Genomic DNA, 24,928 nt, shown 5'->3' with positions numbered 1-24,928 from the left:
TTCAGGGTGCTGACTTTTTCCCCTGAACTAAGTGAATGATATGCGTGCTTGATTAAAGCAGATTGCTGACCCCTCAAAAGTTGCTTTCCTTTTAAAAAAGCAGATCTAAGAACCTGTATAGCAGGCCCTCCTGTGTATGCTGGGATCCTTGCTGTCACACAACCTGAGTGAGATTTTGGGATTATAATACTCTTTTGAGTTGGGAGACAGACTTGAGTCATGCCTGGGGGTTTTGAAAGACACACATAGTCAGCAAGAGAACAGAATGAAAAGGAGGAGTGAGGATTTGTGAGCTAAGCAGTAGCATTAGTGAAGGAGGAGAAATTCCTGGCCCTGCCCCGAATTCGACAAGCCAATCTAGGAAGAATTGGAGGCCCAGAGGCAACAGGTAAATGGAGAGCTAACTGTGATAGAGAAGGGAAAGAAAGACAGAGAGAGGCCCTTGGGACCCTGCTAGCATTGTGGCAGAAAGGGCTGACTGAATCTGCTTACTAGACTTGCTTCTTAAGGATCTGAGGACAGTTCCAAAAGGTCTACTCCAGGGGTGGGGAACCTTTGGTCTCAGTGCCCTCTAGATCCTCAAGTGTGGCCCTTTGACTGAATTCAAACTTCACAGAACAAATCCACTTAATAAAAGGATTTGTTCTGTAAAACTTGGACTCAGTTCAAAGGCCACACTCGAGGACTAGAAGGCTTCTCCCTATACCTGTCCAGTAACAGGTATTGCTCACTTCTTCTGTCTACATGCTTCCTCTAAACTGATTTTTCCTTGAATGCTAAAAACACAGAGGTTAGTTAGAAAATCACATTTTAAATGAAGGCAGTGAGCTAACCTCTGTCTACATGTCAGGGATTTTGCTAACTGGGCGTTCTGTGCTAGTATAATTATACAATTCTTTTCATCTAATATAAACTCCATAAAATAGCAGAGAAAGGGATAATGTGAATTTGAGGGGACATTGTGCTGCCCGTATTGTTGGGAGAGTGGGGGCAGGGCGGAATGTACTGTCAATTCTCAAAAGACTAGGACATAAACACCAGTTATCATTATTATTTACAAGGACTTTTCCTTTACTTTCTTTTCCAATTCAATTCAACATTTATTAAGCAAGTCCCATGTGCCAGGCACGGTGGGAAGCACTTTACAGTTATAATCTCATTTGATCCTCACAAGAGAGGCGGGGCTATTATTATCTCCACTTTACAGGTGAGAAAACTGAGGCAGACAGAAGTTAAGTGCTTTGCCCAAGGTCACACAGCTAAGTATCTAAGGTTCCATCTGAACTAAGGTCTTCCTGTCTTCAGACCCACTACTCTCCACAGCACCACCTAGCTCCCTAGCATTTAGTGCATCCTACTGTGTACAAGGGGCACTAGACGGCCCAGGGGTTCAGGAAGACTCACAGTCCAGTATCTTTGCCAAGAAAACCTCAAATGCATCATGAAGAGTCATACACTATTAAAACAATTGAACAAACATTTAGCCTATTTCCTATAGGCTAAAAGTGAGCTAACTTTTATAAAAAGTATGGCTGATTAAATCTACAGCCTATAGAATGTCACAAAATAAAAAGAAGGTCTGGGTAAGATTTAGCTCTGTTCCTTTCAGAAGAGGGAACAGAAAGAATTGAGAACCTTCTGCAGCACCACCCAGTGGTGCTGAATTCATATAGCATTATAAGACAAAAAGTATTTTACACGATTTATTTTGACCAACATTTATTAAATGCCAGATACTGAACCAAGTTCTGGGGATACAAATACAAAATGACATATACCTGGCCTAAGTGAGGCTGATATCTTCTATAGAGAATGCTATTGAAATAACGATAGAAAAAAAAAACTAAGCTTAGACTAGCCCATTTACACAAAAATATAAAGAAATATGACTGCATTTTACCTATTTCCCTACTCTTAGCACCATCCTCAAATCTCTCCTGATTCTAATCTGTCTTCCACATAGCTGCAAAACTGATTTTCCTAAAGTGAAGATCTGACCATGTCACTCCTTCAATAAACCCCGATGGCTCCCTGCTGCCACTACAATCCAATATTCAGTCAGATAAATTGTCATTAGTCAGGTTGAAGTAACCAAAAAAGAAATGGTCAGAGGCTACTTTTGACTAATATTAAATATGAAGGCAAATAAATGAGTCTCAGACTAAGAAGGGTAAGTGTAGTAGATGGTAAACCTAACCTACTTAGTCTATGGCAAGGGCTTTTAAAATAGGGCCAGAGGAAATGCAGTTTTAATGTTCATAATGTACGAATCGGTGAGACATATTAAAACAGAAATTTCAAACAGATTAAATGTGTATAAGAATTAGTTAAGACATGTAAGTTTAAAGCACATATACTGTAACGCCAGCTGATTGAGAGTTCTAAGTGGCAAGGGAAATAGATCATTAACCATGGAATGAATATATTGCATTTCCATCTGAAAAAGTATTTCCCCCCCTTTCTTGCCAGATTAATCTGTCTAAAGCACAGCTCTGATCATGTCATTTCCTTGGTCAAAAGTCTGTAATAGATCTCCATTTCCTATTAAATTAAGACCAAACTATACAAGGTCCTCCACTATATGGCCCCAACCTATCTTTGCTATTTTATCTCGAATTATATCTACTCTCTGATCCACCTAAACTAATTCCTGTTCCCTAAAAATACATTTTTCTACCTTTACATGTTTGCTCATTGTGTTCTCTCTACCTGTTGAAATCTTACCCATCACTCAAAAGTCACCTCAAATGCAACCTGTCATGAAGCATTTTCCTGTTTTCCTAAATTTATACCATTTCCTTCATCTTCTATAACAATGCGACCTCTCATGGCATTTACCATATTCTACATTGGATTGTTATAGTTTGTGTATATATCTTGTCTCTTAGAGAAAGGTTTTAAGGGAAAGAAGCTGTATGTTACTATTTTGTCCTCCAAAGCGCTTAGCATCTCAGTGACTCAATGAATATTTTGTCGAGTGAATGAACTGCGCTTGTGGGCTCACAAATTCCTTGAGGGCAAGTATTGCCTTACTAATGCCTCAGTTTGGTGTGGATTTGAAACTAAGCCCCTCAAAGACTTTACCAGCAAACAGAGCATAAGCTTTGGCTATGTTTCAAGGTATGGTTGTAGCAACAGCATATGTGCATGTACATGTATGTATTTACACACATACATACATGTATTTATGTGTATATGTGTGCATGTGTATATATCATATAAATGATACATTTTATGTATTTATATGGGATTATATGTGTGTAGAAGTAGACAGACAGATGTAGTCTATTGCCAGGATCACATCTTGGAACTTTAAGAGCTTGTGTTTTTGTTTGCTTGTAAAGTCTTTGAAGATATTACTGTCAATTCCATAGATAGACAGATAGACAAACAGATGGATAGATAAACAGATAGATAGATACATCTGATTTCTGAGCAAAAGAGGCTCATGACCTCTTTGATGGTTAGTCATGTCTTAATGAATTTTTCATCCCTTGGTACAGTGAGATGCATTTAAATGTGTACTGTTTGTTGAATTACCAAATGAGAAAGATTCCACACAGAGGCCATCAGTTACAGTATGCATAAGTTTGATGCTAGACAGTCATTGATCATGGGTCTTACGGACAGCTCTTCATGTGAAAGGAAACTAAGATAAATTACTCTGTAACTCTATGTGCACTTTACCTTTCACTCTTCAGTTGTCAACTGTTTTCATTAGGGATATATTCTCATAAATACTCCAATACAAATTCAATAGGACAAGTATAAGATTAAACAGAAACATTCACTCAAACACTGAGTCTTCAAAGGGAAACTTCAAGACCTTAGTAATATATGGCTAATGCACTGAAAAGTCATGGAATCATAGGATCATTAATCTATAGCTGGAAAGAACCTTGGAGGTCATGAAGTCTCACTGCCTCATTTTACAGATAAGGAAAGTGAGGCCCAGAGAGATCAAGGGATTTGCCCTAGATCACTCAGCCAGTAAGTGTTTGAGGTAGGATTTGAACCCAGACCTTCCTAGCTCCAAGTCAATGTTCTTTCTACTGCACTTTAATATACTGTCATTTATTTATTTAAAAAAATAATAAAACTGCTTGACACAGAGGGTAGGAATATGGAAGTACCACTCCTAATTAGGAAACTAACCATTTACCAGTAGCACTATTAACAAATGAAGCAAGACCTAGTCTGGCTTTTTTTTCGTTGAAGATCAGCTTTGAGTAGATTAATCCAGAGGTCTAAACGGGAGACAGAATTTCATGCGTTGGGTCACATCAAAATACAATGATGCACTTTGTCTAGGACTTTTAGCATGGAAGAGAGTTTTCCTATAGGACTATATGTCGTATGAGAGAGAGCCTGTTCTTTCATGCTACTGTCTATAGTGTTATTGCTGGCCATAGCTCTCCTCTGACCACACACACAACCACCCAAATGACCAGCCTTGTAACTAACTACATTAACAAAGTTTCCCAGGGGAAGATTCAAGCATATTTTTCATTAAGGCTAACCCTTTCTTCATCTCTGATGACTGAAATTCCAAAACAGACTCCTAGGGCAGATCCATAAAGGTGGAGGTGAAGAACATACACACAAACAATCTATTTAAAACAACTTTATTAAAGGTTATTAATATAAAACATGACCAAGTACAAGTTGTCAGTAAGAATTTGTCATTTTGAAAATGCATATCAAAGGGAAACGTGTCAAACCACAGACAAGGCCTTAGGTTGTGCTGTCAGGATGGAGGCCGAAAAGCCATCTGGGGTGACTGCCAGGGCTGCCTCATGCTCAACCAGCTGCTCCCAGTGTGTCTAGGCCTCCCAGCATTCCAAAGGGGGAAACCTACGGTGGGGCAGTGGTGGGGGGAGAGGAAGAGAAGACAGGGGAAACAATGCCATTCTGAGGATAATCACAGCTTTCCATCCTGCTTGAGGGAAATTTAGAAGATGCTGTCACCCAAAGCATTACTCGAAATCCTTGAGTTGAATCGTAAGGGGAAAGAACGCAGGGAGGAACTCTAGCTGTGCACTCTAAAGTGGAAAAGTTGTAAATAAAAACGCCTGTTCTAAGGTCCCACTCTAAGAAAGAGCACAAGGTAAACCCAAGTCTCAACTGTCTTCTCTTTGGGAGTGGAACATCATGGACTCTCACGGGAGAAGCGTAAAGACATTCCCTATGTGCTTGAGTTTAGTCCCAAGGATTAAAAAACCAAACAATTGCTTAATGATTTATATCATACTTTTCATAAAGAACATGATCTGAGGCCTCCCATAATTCCCTGATATTTGATGTATTTGGGGAACACTAGCTAGCCATAGGAATCTGCCCCTTAAACCTTCCATCACTCTTTCACAATACTTGTCCAAAGCAGGTAAAAAATGAATAATAGTGTTTTTGCAATACTATTTTTGCTGCTAATAAAGAACTTTCACATATAAGTTTTTTTGTCATAACAACCCTGTGAGGTGGGCAAGAAACAGCATTATGAGCCCATTTTACAAATATGGAAACTAAGGCCCTGGGAAGTTAAAGAATTTGTTGACAGGCACACAGCTAGCTCACCGCCAAATGACTGCCCATTCTACTACACCTTACTACCTCTTTAGCAATAAAAACTCAAGTAATCTCCCCCTGGTTTGCTCTAAATTTAAAAAAAAAAAATTAATCTCAAGGGATTGTGCTATTGAGAATTTTTTAAACACGAAATTTTTACTAAGCTGTAAATTAGTGGAAACCTAGCATTAGAATGAACACTAGATAGAATGAAGACAGTTTAATAGGTCTAAATATCAGAGCTTTAAGGAGTTACCCCTTCTTCCCCCCCTTAGAGAATTAGCTGATTTGGACAAAAGAGCAGTTCCCTCCCCAAAAGAAAGTCAATTCATCTATTAGGGCCCCCAGATATCTGCCCCCAAGAAGTTTAATTCAAAGCAAGCTTAAATCAATCTCTCTTTTTTTTTTTTTTAAAGTTAACTTTTTAGGCCATTATAAGCCAGCCTCAGTTTCTTGTTGATATGGGCATGGCTAGGTTGTCAGCCAGGCTTAGAGGAGCTCCCATTGTGAAAATAGGACCAGATGGTCAATAGGGAAGCTTACATCATCCCTTTACTGCTGCTCTGTCAAGCACTCTTGGCTGAAAAAGCAAGACCCTATCTCAGGAATTATGAGGACTTCTTTTTCCCTGTAACTCAGAAAGCTAGAATTGTTTTTTTTCTTTTTAAAGATCAACTATACTTAAGAGCAGAAAGAACCTGTATTTGCCAAGCTGTATTCTTCCCCTGTGACACAGTGAGGAGCTTAAAATGCCAAGCCCCAAGGGGCCCAAGTGTAGTTCACAGGCTTGAAGCCATTGGCTGGGCCAACCCAACATTTGGCTGGGATACTACTTTGACAAAGAATTTCCTTTAAAAAATAAAGTAGTTGCCATGTGTCTTTGGAGAGAGGGGGAAAAAACCATTCTGGGAACCTTTTAATGAAGTCCTATAAACAAAAAAAGACCCACCCTTCCCACCCCACCCCTGAACAGCCCCTCAAATTCTAACAGGCAGACGCTCTGACACTAGAACCAAGCGTTCACTGGTGAAGGCTCAGGGAAATTAAGGCTTCAGGTGAGGAGGGACACAGTGAGAGGCAGTGCGTAAATCGTGCTGCATTAGAATTTGTCCCAGCCTCTGCAGGAGATGCCAGAGGCCACAACACAGTTGCTGTTTACAGAGAAGGCTCTATGTGTATCTCCCCTTTCATGGGAGCCATATCTAATGTGAACAGGACTGGAGTTCTCCAGCGAAAGTTAGTGGTTGTACAGTGAGCAAAGAAAGTCCTGTGAAGGCAGTCTCAGCCCCAGGAAGGTCCCTTGCTATCACATCAGAATCCCAAAGTTCTCCAGGATGGATAGGTTAGTGGTGATATTAGACCTCCATTTCTGCTGATGGTGGGGAGGAATGCCTGGTGTATTCTGAGAGGAACACATAGCAAGGCAGGCTATTTGTTGGAGTAAGCAGTCTTTGAATCTTTTAGAACAGAGAAACTTGGTTCACCAACCAGTGTCCCACTGGGTTCTAAGACAACCAATCAGAATAGCCCTTTATCAATGACTCACGTAGTTTCCACATTCCCACCTAGATAAGGAATCACCAGGGACACATAAGGAACAAAGCTCTTCAAAGAAGGAACTGGTATAAAACTCAAGTAAAATGTAGCTCTGAGACAGTTGCTAAAATAGATATGAAACAATACAAGGTTAATACAAAACTTTAAGCATGCAATTAAAAAAAAGCCATCCACAGTATTGATCTGTATTAGGGAGGCATGACAATAACCTTATTTTCTTTGACTTGTACCAATGCACTGGTTTCTAAGACTGACAGGAGGTTTAAGGCCAGTACCAACAAGGGAGCTGTTGATAGAGGACTAGACCACCTGCACAGGTTGGCAGTGGCTGGCGAGTTTTTTAAAGAGAGGTAAATCTTGACATGATTGCTGCTGAGATGTCAGAGCCATTTTAGCCAGGAAATCATTGTAAGGAAAAGAGTTGAATTCTTAAATAAAAGAGGTTATAGTGGACAGTCTGCTTTTGTAGTTTTTCTACATGAAATATTCACAAATAAGTACTTTTCTGGGGGACAGGGAGAATTTGGTGAGCAGAAGAGAATTTGGTGGAGCTCAAGACAGAAGTTCCCCTACAATATTTAATCAGCTTGTGGCAGGCTTTAAAAAATTCTAAATTAAAAACTGTCATTATCAATCACAAAAAAATCAAAATGTGCCTGATCTTATGACAAATGCTAACATCTAGACAAGGCAACATTGAATAGTCTCAAATTATTAAGAAAAGAGTACACAAAATCTAGGAAAATTGAAAGATATTAGGGGGAAAGTTGCCTTTTCTTTATCCTTCTTCTCCAGCACAACGCTTCAGGAAAAAAAAGTTTTGGGGTTCTTGATTTTGTTGCATTTTACCAGTTGTCCAGAAAATCAAATCCCGTCTTTAAGATGACGTTACTTGTATTGAGCTGTAAGAAGAAAAAAAAGGCAAGTGAGCTTTTTTTTTCCAAGTGAAGCAAATTCTAAATACAGCATCTCATTTAGTATGACCCAAATGAGAGTGCTTGCTTCCTTCTCAGAATCTCCCTGACCTCAATTTACCCCAGTGCTTGGAACTAGAAAATTAAATAAAATTAAGTACAGGCTGGCTTGATTCTGCCAGCACCCAGCATTCCCTCCCTTCCTTCCTAATGACATCTGTGAGCACGTCAGCTTTGGAGATTTATCCATATAAGACACAGCCTAGAGGAAAGGAAAGAATGAATAAAACAGTGACCAGGGAGACAAGGACATGTTGAATCATCTCTCTCTCAAACACACAATCTTAAAGACATATTTTCTGATAGATAGCACAAATAATCTTCACAATGGGGAGAGCTAAAGATAGGGAAGCTTGTTTCATTCAAAGAAAGCTAAATGACTCTCTAAACTAAGAGCATCCTTAGGGTTGAGGAAGACTCATTTGAAACAGAGGCTCAGTTTAAAGGAATAACTTACACATACGGGCTATCCCAGAAGTCCCAAGCTGCTATAGGTTTTGTAAAGCTTTCCAGATCTAAACACGATCCTGGGACATTTTGGAGCTGGACTAGGCACTCCCTCCCAACACTTTGAACTAGAACCATCTGGCATCTGAAGACTAAGCATGGGGATGGCTAGCAGGCAGAGAAGTACATTTTACCCAGAGTTCTGGCTTCCTTTCAGAATTCTTGCTCATTTTAATTGCTTTCCCACCTCAGTGGAAATTCTCAAAGGCTCTCTCATACAGAATATATGTGACTAAAGAATAACAAAACAATATATATCCAAGTGAGTGTTGTTCCCCAAAGTAGTTACTCTGGGTAGCTACGCACTTAATTCTAACAACACTCCAGATATTTCTGGAACTTCTCTTACATCTGCCTTCAGAGAGAGTTCATGAGCCACACAAGAAAATCATTCTCATCATGTTGTAGTGACACCTTGTTTTTGATCAAACACAGTATTATTACCTAGCTTTCTCATTCAACAATTCATTCTTTCAGTCAATCAATACGTAATGCCTATTCCATGCAAGGCATCATCCTAGGGGCTACCATTGTAACAAAGAAGAGTAATAAACGCCTCTTGTCCTCAGAGACCTTTCTCCGCAGTAGGGGAGAGAAGACGTACATAAACAAGTATAACACAGGGCAGATTATGCTAAGTGACACACACAAAGACATGCTATAAGAAGTATCTTCTTCCTATATGGTGAGATCACGAAAAACTTCAAGGCCCAATCCAAATGCCACTCCCTTTATAAAGAACAGGTGGGATTTCAACAGATGAAGAGGACATGAAAAGCATTCCAGGTGGAGCAACCAGCTTGAGTTAAAGTTCAGCTGTCAAGTAGGCTGAGGACTGAGAAAAGATCGCTGGGCTTGGTTACTGGAGACCTTCAAAGGAACTGTCTCAGCGAAGTGGTAAGGGCAAGAAGCCAGATGACAAGGTGTTAAGGAGTGAGTGGGCAGAAGGAATTGGAAGCCTCCAGTATAGACTTTTTTCCTGCACTTCTTAAGAGCAGAGATAAGCTAGTAGTTCACGTGGATGACGTGTGTGTGTGTGTGTGTGTGTGTGTGTGTGTGTGCGCGCATCAAATGCCAAGTACATCTAGGCAGAAAGGGGTCAACGGAAAGGGAGTGACTAAAGATATAATCAAGGGGTTAACTGATGGAGCAGAGTTCAAGGACAAGACAGAAAGTATAAGATCAACAGGGGAGGCCTCAGAAGGCTTCTCATTGACAAAGTAAGGAGAAAAAGATGAGTGGAAAATACAGAGGAATTTTGAAATAAAGAATAAAAAGCCCCACATGCAAGCAGGGACCCACATGAGGTTAGGGAACATGAATACAAAACCCACATAACAGGATTTGTGACATTTATCGTTACACTCCATAAAAATGAGTGGGAAAAAAAGCAAGGAGGTGTTATCTACATTTCTCCACATGACTCATGATAGCACTGAGGGTAGTCAAGAGAAACAGTGGCAGGTCCTGAAGGCAATTCCAATAGAGGAATTCTAGAGACATTTCAGACAAGGACAATATTGTTGGGAAAATAAACACTATTCCAGGTGACTATTTCAGGGAGGCAGCTCTCAATTGGATTTATCAGTTCTGATGCAATTGTTAGCCAAGTGTCATTAGACCTACCCTCCAACACCTCCCTTATCGTGGTGTAACCCTGGAGTCTTTGGTTTAGTCAGTGGCTGCATGTGCTTTGGTAGATGCTACCAAGTCAGAAAGGCTTTGAGTACTAGACTAGAATCCAAAAATCACTCAAGGTCAGTTTGGAAGACATTATTACTAAGATCTTGGTCCTCATCTAATGAACATTTTTGATGATGGAAACTCTTGATGATGAAAGTGTGGACGCATTGTGATTTATACTGGTAGATGAATACCTGAAGATTGTCAATTCAGTTTAAGCACTGAAACAAGGCACCTATGTGGTGCAGTGGTTAGAGCGCCAGGCTTGGAGTCAGGAAGACACTTAAAGTCTGAGTTCAAATTTGACTCTTACTAGCTGTGTCACCCTGAGCAAATCACTTAACTTGTTCACCAAACTGAACCTAGTGCCTGCTTAGCTCTACTAAGCCAAGTTCCTTCCCTCCTTTTTAACATTGCTTCCTCCAACCTACTTCGTGAAACCTCATTCTACCCCATGTAATCATTCCAGTACCCCCAACATACAGATGATGGCAACACTCCACAGATCTAGTAGTATCCTTGGGAGTGATCTAGGAATTCCATACAAGTGAATTTTTCAGACAACTTATCATCCTTTTAAGCACCATTTGAAAAAATTGAACCATTTGAAGTGGAAATATTTTTTAAATGTTTCAACATAGTAAAGCTGGGAAGGAAACAGCAGATGACAGAATTAGGACTCAAAGAGATCTTAATAGTTTAAGAATAGGCCAAAACCAAAGGTAAAATTTCAGACATCTTAAACTGGGTGTCCAGCTAAACTCTTGTCCAAAGGGGAATTCATTATCTTTCTCCCTAAATCCTCTTCCTTTCCAAATTTCCCTTCTCACTATTGAGGGCAGTGGGAGATGATCCCCCTGGTTCCCCCAGCTCACAATCTGGGTGTCATTCTCAACTCCTCACTATATCTCACCCCCACATAGAATTTGTTGCCAAGACCTTTCAATTTCCCCATCAAAACTTTTCTCAAAAACACCCCTCTAGTTCCTCTGATATTGTCACCAACCTCAAGCAGGCCCTCACTATCTCATGCCATGACTATTACAATAGCCTGATGGTTAGTCAGACCACCAGGAATCTCTTCTCACCTTAGTGCATCTTCCATTCGGCTGCCAAAGTGGTTGTCCTAAAGTGCAGGTCTGACCACACTACACTTCTACTCAATAAACTCCAGTGGCTCCCTATCATCTCCAGGATCAAATACAAAATGCTCTGTTTGGAATACAAAGCCTTTCATTTCCTATCCCCTCCTACCTTTCCAGTTTTCTTGTACCTTACTCCCCAACATATACTCTTCAATCAATTTATACCGGACTCCTGGTTGTCCCTCAAACACTCCATTTCCAGGCTCCAGGGATCTCCCCATGTGTGCAAAGCTCTTCTTGGCCTCTGGGCTTCTCAAGTCCCAGCTAAAACCCCACTTTCTACAGGAAACCCACTAGAATCCTTCTTAATTCTAGTGCTTTCCCACAGTTGATTGTTTCAGATTTCTCCTCTCCATAGCTTCTTCTGTACATATTTATTTACTGTCAATCCTTTAGATAGTAAGGTCCTTGAGGGTAAGGGCTGTCTTTGGCCTTTCTTTGTATCCTCAGTACTTAGCACAGAATCTGAGTAGACACTTAATGAATGCCTGTTGACTGACTAAATGCTTATTTACTTTGTATGGTATATTAGGCAAGCAATCTTGGGTGAGAGCCCAAAGTCTTGGTTTGAGTCCCCAGATCATTCTTGCTACAACTTTTTGAAAAATTTACCACCTGACTCAATCTTCCTTTGAAGCCTAACCCCTACCCTTAGACATCAAGATGTCCATATAGGCAGTCATAGAACTAGAGCTAGAAGAAATCAGAGTAGTCATTGAGCCCAACCCTGTCATTTTACAGAGAAGACACTGGAACCCAGAAAGGTGACATACTTACCCAAAGCCATGTAGGAGGTAAAGGGTAGAGCAGAGATTCAAGCTCAACTCCCATGACTACAAATTCAAGACCCTTTCCACTCATGAGATGAATATTTGACCAGTACCTAGAACAGTGCCTGACAAACAGTTAATACTTAATGAACGGAATGTGGGTATCCAAAAAGACTAATATAATAATAACACAAATAAAAGTTTTGTATCCAGGGAAAAGGAGGCAGTATTTTAGTGTGGTCTAGGCACAGTGCATGGTAGGTGCTTAATATCTACTGAACTGAATAAATTTAGTGGTCCCACTGTACTCTGTACTTGGTTGCTGCTACATGGGTCAGATCATATCTGGAATATTTTGTTTGGCTCTTGGCATTACATTTTTAGAGGGACATTGAGAAATGAGAGTGTGTCCAGAGGAGGGTCACAAGGAAAGTGAGAGGTCTGGAAATCATTTCATATGAGGAGTTACTGTATTAACTATAATTACTAAAGTTATTATAGTTTATAGATATTAATATAGACAGTTAATAGAAGAAAAGGCATGAGTGGAAGAGGTAAGAAGGAGCATATAATAGCTATCTTCAAATATCTACAAGTTTCTCATGAGGTAGAGAAATTACATACATTGTATGTAATTCCAGAAGGCAGAACCAGGACAAATGAGCAGAAGTCACAGGGGGTATATTTTGGCTCAATACAAGGAAGACCTTTTTTCCTCTCCCATTATATTATGAGCTCCTCGAGAGCAGGGACTTTCTTTTTCCTTTCTTTGTATGCCTAGTGCTTAGGATAATGGCTAGCTCATAGTAAGCACTTAATGAATTCTTACTGATTTGACTGGCTGACAGAATTGAGTGTAAAAAACAGAATGAGTGGCCTAGTGAAGAGGTAAGCTCCCCACCACTGGAAGTGCTAAGGCAAAAGCTGGATGCCCACCTATAAAGTATCTTGTAGAAGGTTTTTTATGAGCCATTTATCTACTTTGTTGGCTCAGAAGGAAGTAATCAGGAGAAGAGAATTATAGATTTGGAGATTGTGCCAACTAGAAAGTTAAAGGATAAATTGAGAGTAACACAAGAGGAAAACAGGAAGTAACACACACTGTCAAGCCAGTCTTTTGTTTTGTTGTTTTCTCAAAGGAATCCTGAACACTTGACCCTGATGGCTTAGAGCATTGTCAGCTCTACTGACAACATATGTAGGAACAATGAGACCAGTCTCCAAGTCACCCAGCAAATGAACAGTGGGGACAGCCAAGAATAGCATGCTGAGCTCTGCCCCTAGACCAAACACCCTCACCCTGGTTGCCACATGATCCCATGATGGCAAACCAAAGGACAACCATGGCTTTCATGTGGTTTTTTCAAAACTTGGCAGTTACTGAAGAGCACAATATGGAAGGAAGTGGTTTGACTACCACCTCTGACAACTTTGGGAGTGTAAGAGGTGCCCAGAGTTAGGAACGTGACTATCATATCATGCCTCTTCAGTTTACAGGTAAGCAGGTTTTCAACTTCCTAATCCCTTTTCTACTTTCCCAAATACATTGATAATCAGTAGTATGATGCTGCAGCCAAAAGAAAAACCAATGTAATCCTAGGCTACAGTCCAGAGAAAGGGAATTAATAGCCCCAATGACTCTGCCTCAGTCAGACGACATCTGGGATATTGTGACAGTTATGCCTGTCACATTTTAGAAAGGACACTGATAAACTGGAGAACATTCAGGAAAAGGTGACCAGGAAAGCAAAGAGTCTCAAGGTCATGGGGAGGGACTAAGAGAACTGAGGGTGTTTTATCTGGAAAAGAGAAGATTCTGGGGATAGCTGTCTTCAAGCATCTAAGGTATTGTTCTATAGAAAAGAGATCACCTGGAGAGAGTGCTATGCCTGTTATCTCTGCTGCAGGGCAGGCTGAGAGTCATGGACCTCTTGAGCGCTTGAGTTCTGAGCTGCAGTAGGGCTAAAGTTAAAGGGTGCTGTCATCAAGGCCAGAACTAGTATGGTTACCCCTGGGAATGGGGACCACTAGGCTGCCTACCTAAGGTAAAGGTAAAATGGCCCAGGTCAAAAACAGTGCAGGTCAAAATTTCAGGGCCAAATTGGTAGTGGGGTAAGGAATGGCCACTGTGCTCTCAGCCTGGGTAAGATAGGGAGACCTGGTCTCCCCACCAAAAAAAAAAATGGAGGAAAGAAAAAGGGATCAGACTTTTTCTGCCTTACTCCAGAGGATACAACTGGTTACTGAGTAGAAGTTACACAGAGTAACTCTAATGTAAGAGAATACTTGCTAAGAATAAGATCTATCCCAAAGTGAAATGGGCTGCCTGCAAGAAGTAATGGGCCCCAAACCTCTTTCACTAGAGGTCTTTAAGCAGGACTTAAAGGTGGCTACTTTTGTCAGGTATGTACCAGGAAGGATTCTTATTGAGATATACTTTGGACCAGGTAACCTTTGAGGACTCTTCCAAAGGGGAGATTCTGTAAAGGAAATCATGATGCCCTCTAAGAAAAATGCTAAATGAAGAAAAAGTATGACTGCTGTAGTCCTTAGGAGATCTTCATGAGAGTTGCTCATAGAAATGAAGTTCTAACTGAGGTGACTGCAGATAGTGTTTGTGCAGAGATGACCCTTTTTAGCAGAAAGACTTCACTGAAGTGACCACACCCAGCTTTACTGCTTTGTTCCTTGCACAACAATGCCTCTTACAAAGTGGAACACAGACAAACAAGGAGACTACAAGAGCTACTGCAGACCTCAAGCTTCCAACTTTATCACAGCTAATTGTTCTTGCCTCTTCCATTTAGAGCTCTGACTTCACAGCAAAATAATCCAAAAGCAATGATCCTTGGATGTCTTTCCTCTTCCTTTCTTCCCCTATAGGCCCATCTCCTTCTCCCAAGTCCTTGCTGTGCTTCTCTTTGTCTTCCTTCCCCCTTACTGTGGAAGAATGAGTTCACCAATCCCTAAAGATGCCCTTGAGGTATCTAAATCCCACAGATTAAGTATAATATTCTTATTTCAGTTTGATGTCCCCACTTCTACCATGATCACAAGAAATACTTAACTCAGTGCCCGTCACTCACATTGCATAAAACTCAACTTCCTTTACCTCCATTTCCTCTGCCTTCTCTTCGGGATACCATGACTGATCAAACACATGTAACCCAATGGTCTCTCTTTAATGTCTAAGGCAGAGCTGTACTCTCAAAATATCAACCTCATCTGCTTCCACATCAATAGATAACTCCCTCCTTACCCAATGTTCTACATGAAACTTCCCTAGGAAACAGGCATGGGGTGATACTGGGGATGTTCATTTTGCAGACAAGCAGGCCCATGGATAAGAAGAGACCACACAGTTAACCTTGCTACATTTGGCTAATGGTAAAATCTGGGGGCAAAATCCCAATTCTCCCAACCCTACCGTTCTGTTGCCTTTCTTAAAAACAGAACAGATATGTGGATATGTGCATGCCATGGGTAGCTCCTCTTCATGTGAAATGGGTGAAGGAAGAGAAAGTGGAGGAGACCATCTAACCTGTGTGGGTGTGGACTCTGAGATTAAAGCATCTTCTGTATCCTCCATTTTGGTGCCTAATGCTGACAGCTTCACCACAGACTCAGAGAGGAAGCCATCATCCAGCAAGCTGACTGAAGACTGGCCTGGTTGGGCCCTTTCCTTCTCAGCACTCAGGTTAGAGAATGTAAATTTCTCTTGCCAAGGGCCACTGGGTCTTTCCCCTTTGGCCACCTCCTTGTCCTTTGGGACAGATTCTTGCCGGTAATGGCCTGAGGGGACTTTTTCCCCTTTCTCCATGGACTTGATCTGGCTAGGGGTCAATGACTGGAAATCCGACTCCTGTCCTTCTACCCGGGAGCGTTCTGCATTTATCTTCCAGAAAGAGGATTCTTCCTCCTTCCAGATGGACCCAAGGCCATCCATGCTTGATGTTTTGTTTCCCTGAGAGGATTTGGTGGCCTGGGCACCCTGAGGGACTTTGGACAGTTGCCTTGGTTCATTCTGGGTTGTGCCACTTGGCTCTTGGATGGACAAAGAGGCAATGCTGAAATCCATCTGACTCTATGAAAAGAAAAAAAAACAAAACAAAATATAATGAAACCTTGTCAGTAAGAACAATGGATTAATCCACCACTCACGCCAAGCCCTCCCTCAACTTTTCCTTCATTGACCTGGCCAATGTCCTCTATATACCATGTTCCATTGGTAAAATGATGAGGGTCTACTAGGGCAAAATGCTGTATGCTTTGTCAGACAAGGACACTGTATTGGGTGTTATAGCTTAACTATTTTTCTTTGTTATAAGGAAAGATTCAATTCCAGGTTAAGGGTGAGAATTTCCAGAGATGACTATGAAGATACCCCCCCCCCCCCCCAGTAAAATTAATTTTAAAAATCTGCCTATTTGCCGTCTGCATGGTCTTACTCTACTAGCTCCCCTGGTAGCTATTTCTGAGTCTGCCAAAATGGATCTGAGATGTATATCACAAGATAAGATTACTTAAAAGAAAAACAACATAACCAATAATAATCCTGGAAAACAGACAGTGAAATATATCGTGCTCTTCTCAAGAAAAAGGAGAGGGTCTGGGAGGGGCAAACTGTTGTCTATATTGTTAGACAGGGTCGTCGCATTGGGTGTTTTAAATGTTTTTCTTTGTTACTAGGGAGGATTCAATTACAGGGTGAGGGAGAGGATGGGGATTTCCAGAAAGGACTGTGACTTAAAAAAACAAAAAGCACCAATAAAACTTTAAAAGTCTGTAACGATAAAAGGGGATTACTGAGAAGCAATAGTCAGTTTAGCAATGCAACCTGATCTCCAGGTGTATGTTTAGATAACATCTCTGTTCAAACTGAAGACCAATGACACATGGCATTTATTTGGTTCAAAATTCTTGCTCTTCTGAAAGCAGGATATTCCATCATCCTCTCCTTCAATGGAAAAATCCCTGTGTGAACTCAGCTGCCTTGCTAAGTGGCGGATGTTAGTTTTAAATATCTGAAATAGCCACACTATTTCCCTGAATCCTTTCAGCCATCTCAGAGTGCACGGAGACTGTGAAAGAACAGTATCCATCAGGGTCTGTCCCTACTTCCCTCCAATCTAAGTTAGGGCTAAATTTTCCCAAAAAAGGTGAAAAATCTGGGACCTGATGTGGTGCTGGTGGGAAGAAGGGAGAGGAAAATTCTGTGTCCCCTGAGGCAGTTCTCTGGTACCCTCTGGCTGTATTGACATATTGGTCACCTAAGACCACACAAAGGGCCACCCACACAGGGCCAGAGTCCTTAAGATTTGGTGGATGTCTTAAGATAGTGAGATACCACTCCCTGCCTTGCTGACCAGCTGAGTGACTCCATGCTCTGCAGACCACATACATGTGTTTCCATAAAAGAGATAAAGGGATCAGGTATCTAAGCTTAGAGCAAAGTGCTACCGCACCCTTTTCTACATTATGCTAAGTAAGTCTCCTTGTGGTAATTCTTCAATGACCTACTAGTGCTTCATTTCATCCCAACATCAAATCTGAACCAACAAGGTAGTGGTCTGAGTCAGACCAGCCCCTAACAGAGCCCCAGGTCCACTTAGAGACACCGGTGAATTCTGCAACCTGTTCCTTACAGCAGGGGAGAGATCTGTTATGAAGACTCCCCCTCCCCTCCACCCAACCCCCCATGCCCACAATGGTGGGGCTGGGATAAAAACCCAGGACCCCCAACATCTAGTTGCCTGACCTCATCAAACAGTCCTTTCCTCTAGAGTCACTGGAGTCTAGTGGCAAGACATCAAACTGGTGATGACCCAGGATGTAATATGTCTCTGACAAACTGACAGTAATACTAAAAATGATAATAGTGAAGGTAGTAGTAGCATTTATATAACACTTTACAAATTACTTTCATTTGTCCTTCCTATCAACTCTAAAATTTATTTAGGTGCTATTACACTCCCCTCACTCTCACATTTTATAGATGAGGAAACAAGTTGAGACAGATTTAAGTGACTCACCCAGGGCCACACAACTCATATCTGAGGCAGGATTTGAACTCAGGTCTTCCTACCTCCAAGTTCAACACTCTGTCCACTGCAACACCTAACAAATACCTACAGGGAATGGGTTGCATCTTAGTTCCTTGAGGAGCACAACTCACCATCATGTATAATGGGAGCTTTTGGAGATGGGTATATTATAAATTTTGGAGAAGATGCTGCTGCCAACCTTTTAAGATAATATTGCTAAATTTTTTCTGATCAGTAAGTCATTGACTGTTAAACTCAAGTTCTTTTTCAGAGTATCAGTTCATTGGGATGCCTTTTTCCCAAGCTTATGCCAGAAAAGCTATGTCTGATCGCAGTTTTGTTTTTTTTTAAATCATCATTTAGACAGATCAGGAAATATTCCCATTCCCTCTTTCTACCTACATGCTCATCAGCTACCATTCTTTCCTCTAACTGTCCCACCTCATCTGAGCTGGAAGTAGCCTGTAAGCCAGTGATTCATGATCAGTGTGTGCCCCTTCACTCCCTCTATTTCCTAGCCCTGGTCAGAGCAGAAAGCAGACTGCAGAGGCAGAGAAGAGAATGACAAGCAATGTGTGCTCCTTCACCCCCAGTGTTTTAAGAAGAGCAAACAATGAGTTCTCTTTGTTCCAGCTGGTTCCAATGAGTCTCACAGTGGAAGCTCTTTTCTCTTTCCCCTTGTCTCCATCAGTTCTCACTAAGGTGGCAGGGCAGCCCTAACAGGACCAGAAGGGGTCTCATGTTTTATAAAAGTTCAAGGCCCCAGACTGCTGCCAATCTCTCCACCTTAGGGGTTTTCCATATGGGCCTAGTTAGAGATTCCCACCTGGGGCTCAGGAGCTAAACTGAAGGCATCAGGAAGAGCTTAAGAATTTAAATTTGAGTAATACAGTCAGATAATTTCAAAACAAAATCATCCCCATCCCTATAATAAGTAAAGTCTTTAGAAGACACAAAAATAGCTTTATCTCCCACCACTTAGAGCTTCAAATCCCAGGCTATACAGGTCCAAAGTGATAAGATCATGGATGTCATAGATATAGGATCATCACAGGTCTTGGGATGGAAGGGAACAGAGAACATCCAGTCCAAATTCCTCACTGTGTAGTGAAGAAAACTGAGGTTCTGGGAGATTGTGGTTTGCCCAAGGTAACAAGCAATGGAAAGAGGATTTGCACCCAAGTCCTCAGACTCCAGGGCAAGTAGTGGATAGATGGCTAGAGTCAGAAAGACCTATCTTCCTGAGTTCAAATCTGGTCTCATTCATTTACTAGCTGTGTGACCCTGGGCAAGTCACTTAACTCTATTTGTCTCAGTTTCCTCATCTGTAAAATGATGCAAACCACTCCAGTATCTACCAAGAAAACCCCAAACGGGGTCAACAAGAATTACACATGGCTGAACAACAACTGACAGGCCTCAGATTCCAGAGCCAACGTCTTTCCCATCATATCACGCTACAAACAAATCACCTCACACTGGACATGAAGTAGCTTTAAACTGTATAGTGCCTTGCACATAGTAGGTGTTCTATATTTATCTGATGCAATTTTTAAACAGGCCCTATTTGCTAAGTGAACCATTCTGTATGCCATGCATATTTAGAGCTACCACTATACTATTCAGGGACACTGTCAACACAGAAATGATGATTTCTTTAAATAAGCATACTGGCTAAAAATAGCTCGGAAGTAGGGCCCCAAGATTTTTGGGAATGGGTTTGACTTTGATCTGGAAATTGTAATGCAGAGGAGGAGCTCAAAACTGGATACTCAATCAAGTTGGGGGGTGCTGCCTTTTTTGGACCAGCACCTTACTCTGAACAGGAATCTTTCTTTAGATGCTTCTGCCAGGCAGGCAAGCATTCCAGAAGAGAACCTCTGACCTCAAAGTAAGTATTCTAGCTGATGGGGAAGGAAAGCAAGAGAGGGGAGGTAGGGAAGAAAAAAAGAGTGTCATAGTAGTACCAAATTAGGCCATCACCATGATACAGAAGCACTGGAGCAGCATCTAATAACCTTATACTAAACTGTTTTAGTCCTTTTTCAAACATAACTACACGGACACAGACTCCGAGAATCCTAGCAAGCTAGAGGGAGACTGAGAGACCTTCTAATTCAACGGTCTCCCTTCATCCCTCACATTTTTTCCGATAGAGAAGCTGAGACCTAGAGGAAGTTACTTTCTTGGAGAGTTGGGTAGGGGTGGGGGAGGTGGACATGGAGGCAGGGGGGAAGTCTCAGCACCAAGATCCCAAAGGAAGATGTTTGTTAGGGAGAAACAGATGGATGCAGAGAAGTAACTGTACAACAGAGGAATTTTTTTTTAAAAAGGGAAGGAAAGGAAATATTCTCTAAAGATATAGTTTTAAGATTAACTCTGCCCCATGCCCCCAGAAGCAGAAATACATATATGTAGGGTGGGAGAGAAGAAAAAAGAGTAGAGATGGATAGAAAGGTGACAATAGTTATCATCAGTTCAAACTAAGCATCCCCAGGCTCTGCCACAAAACTGTTCCTTGGGATGGTCTAAACCCTGGGGTCCTTTTCTATAATGTGAGTCATTTTAACCTCCTTGCAAAAATAAATATGAAGCAAAGACCACACCCTTATTTCACCAGTGGCTAGAAACTGACATGAAACGATGGAGGGCATTTAATATGACTTCCCTGGTTCTTGTTCTCCTATTCAGGACCAAGGATGCTCTAAAGACTTTTCTACGTCTCAGTCTCTCCGTTCTGCAAGCAGCATACCTCATTACCCCTGACTCACCTTGAAGGAGCAAAAAATCTCTAATCCATGTGGACAGGGAGCTTTGAGATCCATCCATTCCATCCCTGAGCCAGTACAAAATGATAGGAACCATCTAGCTGAGTGAACGGAATTGTTAGTGTAAGGTACCCAAAACACAGAAGGCACCCCCACTGCTATCCTGACACTCATCTATGACTCCCCAAAACAGAAGACTGTAATTTCTAATCTGAGTCTTCCTGCAAAGGACTGCAGATCTATAAACTATACCTCAGTGCCCATCCCTTTCCCAGCGTCCAAGAGAAGAACTGCTGGAAATAAACCGTAAATTATAATAATGGCTGACATTTATAGAGCACTTTCAATGTTTGCAAAGCAATTTTATATATCATCTCTTTGGAGCCCTAAATAGCCCAGGGAAGTAGGTACTTGGCTTGCCCATGTAAGTGTTAGGAATAGTTATTAGAATCCAAGGTCTCTCCTGACTCCAAGTTCAATGCTCTTCCCACAATACAAAGTTGCCCCTCAGACACTGATAAACACCCCTTTCCATAATAGTTTGATGGGAGCTATGGAGTTAGTTGCCTCCAGTGTATATATGGACACCAGAAGAATTCCCTCAAACCACACTACAAAGAACCAGTGGGCATCTATTCTAGGCTGCTCAGGATCAGGGCCACTTGTGGCTAGGGAAGGACATGAAGGTGAACGTATATAGAAATGCAATGTCTGATTTTCTTTTCCCCCTAGCTCACAATGTGCAGACATTAAGCCAATCTATGCAGGGGCGGGGAAAGAACTGGGCTCAGTTTACCTGTAAGGTCAGTCAATAAGCATTTATTAAATACCTATTATGTACCAGGCACTGTGCTAAACATTGGAAATACAAAGAAAGGCCAAGACAGGCCCTGCCCTCAAGGGGCTCATAGCCTAAGGAGGGAGAGGACATGCAAACTATTTTATACAAGCAAGGTATATACTGGATAAATCTGGAGTAGTTTCAGAGGGAAGGCACTAGCATTAAGGGAACCAGGACAGGCTTCTTGTAGAAGGTGAGATTTTAGCTGAGACTTGATGGAAGCCAAGAAGTGAAGACTTGAGATTATTCCAGGGAATAATGGTCAGTCTGGAAATGGAATTTCTTGGTCAAGGAAGAGTAAGGAGGCCAGTGTTATTGGGTCACAGTGTACTTGGCAGGGGGAGGGGAGGACGACATAAGCAACATGTAAGAAGACTGGAAATGGAGGAAAGCATTCGGTCCTGAGGGGCTTTGAATGCCAAAGCATTCTGTAGATGCACTAAACTATTGAGGGCTTTGAATGCTGGAGAAATATGAGCTATATTCAAGAGGCAATAGGAGGCCACTGAACATTTCTGAGCAGAAAATAATGCATTTAAGAAATATTAATTTGACAATGGTATGAAGGATACATAGTAACTACAGGTAAGAAAGGATGGAGTCAGTCACCAGCTGCCTCTGCAGTTGGTGGCACAGAACAGTAGGCCCGAAGTCAATTCAATTAATATTTATTAAGCACCTACTATGTGCCAGGTACTTGCCTGAAATGATCTCTGCCTTCAAGAAGCTTACAATCTAACAGAGGAGACAATACGCAACAAATATATACAAAGCAAGTTGTATAAGGGATAAATAGGAAATAATTAAAAGAACCAGGAAGACCTGATTTCAAACCTAGCCTCTGACACTTAACTAGCTCTGTGACCCTGGGTAAGTCACTTAACCTCTGCCTTGGTTTCCTAGACCTTAAATTGGGACTGTAATAGCACCTACCTCCCAGAACTGTGAGGATCAAATGAGATAAAATTTGTAAAGCATTTGGCACAATACCTAGCACATAGTAAGCATTTCATACTTGTTTTCTTCCTTCCTTCCTTCTTTAATCACTTCTCACACAGCACCAGGGCAAGATAATAAAATCAGGATAAGATTTAGAGCCAGAAGGGACCCTCGAGGCTGCCTAATCCAACCTTTTCATTTTAAAGATGAAGAAAGTGAGGCAAAGAGACATTAAGTGAAATGCCCGGGTTCATCCAGCTAGTTAGTGTCTAAGGGAGGAGTTGAATTTTGGTCTGAGTCCGATGTCCTACGGACATTTCCTCCGTTATCCAACAATCATGTGTTCCAGATCACAGAGTACTTGTATCTAGTGGGTGCTTATTTGAGGTGAATAAAGGACAATGAAGAAATACGTTATGTGAAAGGACCTACACTGATTATTAGTTCCCTAACTGGGGCATATTAAGCCCAAAACTTGATATCCATCAGAGCTTACAAGGGTCCATAATAAGGCATCTCCCACAATACAGGCTGACAGAATGCCACCAAGCTCCCAGGCTGGACTGTCAGGGACAGGATGTGCATGGTGAGGATTCAAGCCTTCCAAGCCAACACTTGGGATATAATCTCACCATGTGGGGAACCAGGTCTCAGCTGGCAATGTCTATTTTAAAAACAGAAAGACCACAATGAACCCAGGACCTATTTTTATGCCCTATTCATTGGAGAAGAATGTGTAGTATTTCAGTAAAACAGATGAGTGCAAGCAGCCAAAACTAATTGTTTCACTTGGCAGCCTCCAGCAAATCTAAATTGTTGAAAAAGAGGCTGCAGAAACACTGTCAAAACACAAGATAGTTCATTTGAGCAAAGCCTAATAAATTAACAAACCAAACAATTAAAGCTCCATTTACCCCAAAGGAAAGGGAAAGAGGGAATGAAGGATGATCGCTCAGAGAAAACTAAGAACCTTTGATTTTGATGAGAAAGAAGCAATATAGGAGAAAGGTCACAATTTGGTCACTGAGAAAGGGGCTCCGAAATAAAAGGGTTTGTCCCGTCACTGGCACATGGACATGGGGTGATTCTGGATGGAATAGTGAATCTCTGTGAATGGCATTCTGGAGGATGGGGAGGAAAAGTGAAGAAACCATCAAAATCACAAAATTCTAGACATACACCAATGAGTTATTTTAAAACAATATTTCAGGTGTGTTTTAAGGATCAAAGGATCATAAATTTAGGGCTTGAAGACCCGTTAGAGATCAGCTAGCCCAGCCTCCTGATTTCATAGATGAGGAAAGCTGAAGCCAAAAGCAGCTTGCCCAAGTCTTAAAAACTAAGCATGTGGATTAGTCACAAAAGAACAAGAATGTGCCCAAGATCTAAACAGGATTTGAAAAATCCTTTAGAGAAGATTTCTTTAACCATCTAGATCATGCTAATGGACTGTTCTGTCCCTCCATAGGAAAAGTTGTATTGTTCCCTTTTAGCTAACTGTCATTATTTTACTGTTTTTAATGTATAAAAGTCTGTCTCCCCCTGTGTTTGGGGTCCAGGCCTAAGCCGAGGAGGTCTGGTGCTGGTTTATTGGGCAACTGCCATTCATTGCTTAATAAACCAATATAATATGTTGAGAATATTGAGCCCCTGTTTTCTCAATCATTTCATCTTTCCCTTGCTACACTATCCACCCTTAAGTCCTACAGTGAGATACAAAAGCCTCAAGACTAAACACCTCCAGTCCCCATGGCCTTAACAATGGTACAGTATGTCACAGATACAGATGAGGCCAGCGGGCTCCTTATGTAGGGCACAATCCCTTAGGGGTTTTTAAAAATCAGAGGGCTCAATGTGCCCTTGGCTGCTGAACACACAGGTGAATATTTTGAGAGGGAAAGTGGGAAAAGAAGAAATAACCAGACTCTTTAGGAGATGAAAGAACAAAGGCACCAGGGACCTAACTAGTACCACAACCCTATGGCTGGTCTCCTTACAACTTCTCCATTGAGACCTTCCAGGCTGAGCCTGTCTTGGGAATGAATGGAATCTTCTCTATTCCTTCCATCTCCCATGTCTGCAGCACACCAAGTGCCGAGTTCTTTCCCCTTTAGGCAGCAACAGCATCAGGGAGG

General features: G+C 41.5%; 1 protein-coding gene across 1 annotated transcript in view; it reads right to left on the bottom strand.

The window, feature by feature from the left end:
• Nucleotides 1–4,609: 4,609 nt before the first annotated feature.
• C2H1orf198 (chromosome 2 C1orf198 homolog) overlaps nucleotides 4,610–24,928 on the bottom strand; it is a 46,929-nt gene continuing 26,610 nt past the window's right edge. The window contains exons 3-4 of the mRNA XM_072647458.1: nucleotides 15,743–16,285; nucleotides 4,610–8,024 (exon numbers count right to left, since the gene is read on the bottom strand). Of these exons, the coding sequence (XP_072503559.1) occupies nucleotides 7,968–8,024; nucleotides 15,743–16,285 (600 nt within the window). The 3' untranslated portion in view covers nucleotides 4,610–7,967. The remainder of the gene's footprint in view (nucleotides 8,025–15,742; nucleotides 16,286–24,928) is intronic.

Source organism: Notamacropus eugenii, chromosome 2 (genome assembly GCF_028372415.1).
Source record: "Notamacropus eugenii isolate mMacEug1 chromosome 2, mMacEug1.pri_v2, whole genome shotgun sequence".
NCBI lineage: Eukaryota > Metazoa > Chordata > Mammalia > Diprotodontia > Macropodidae > Notamacropus > Notamacropus eugenii.
This window is presented reverse-complemented; position numbering and strand designations above follow the sequence as displayed.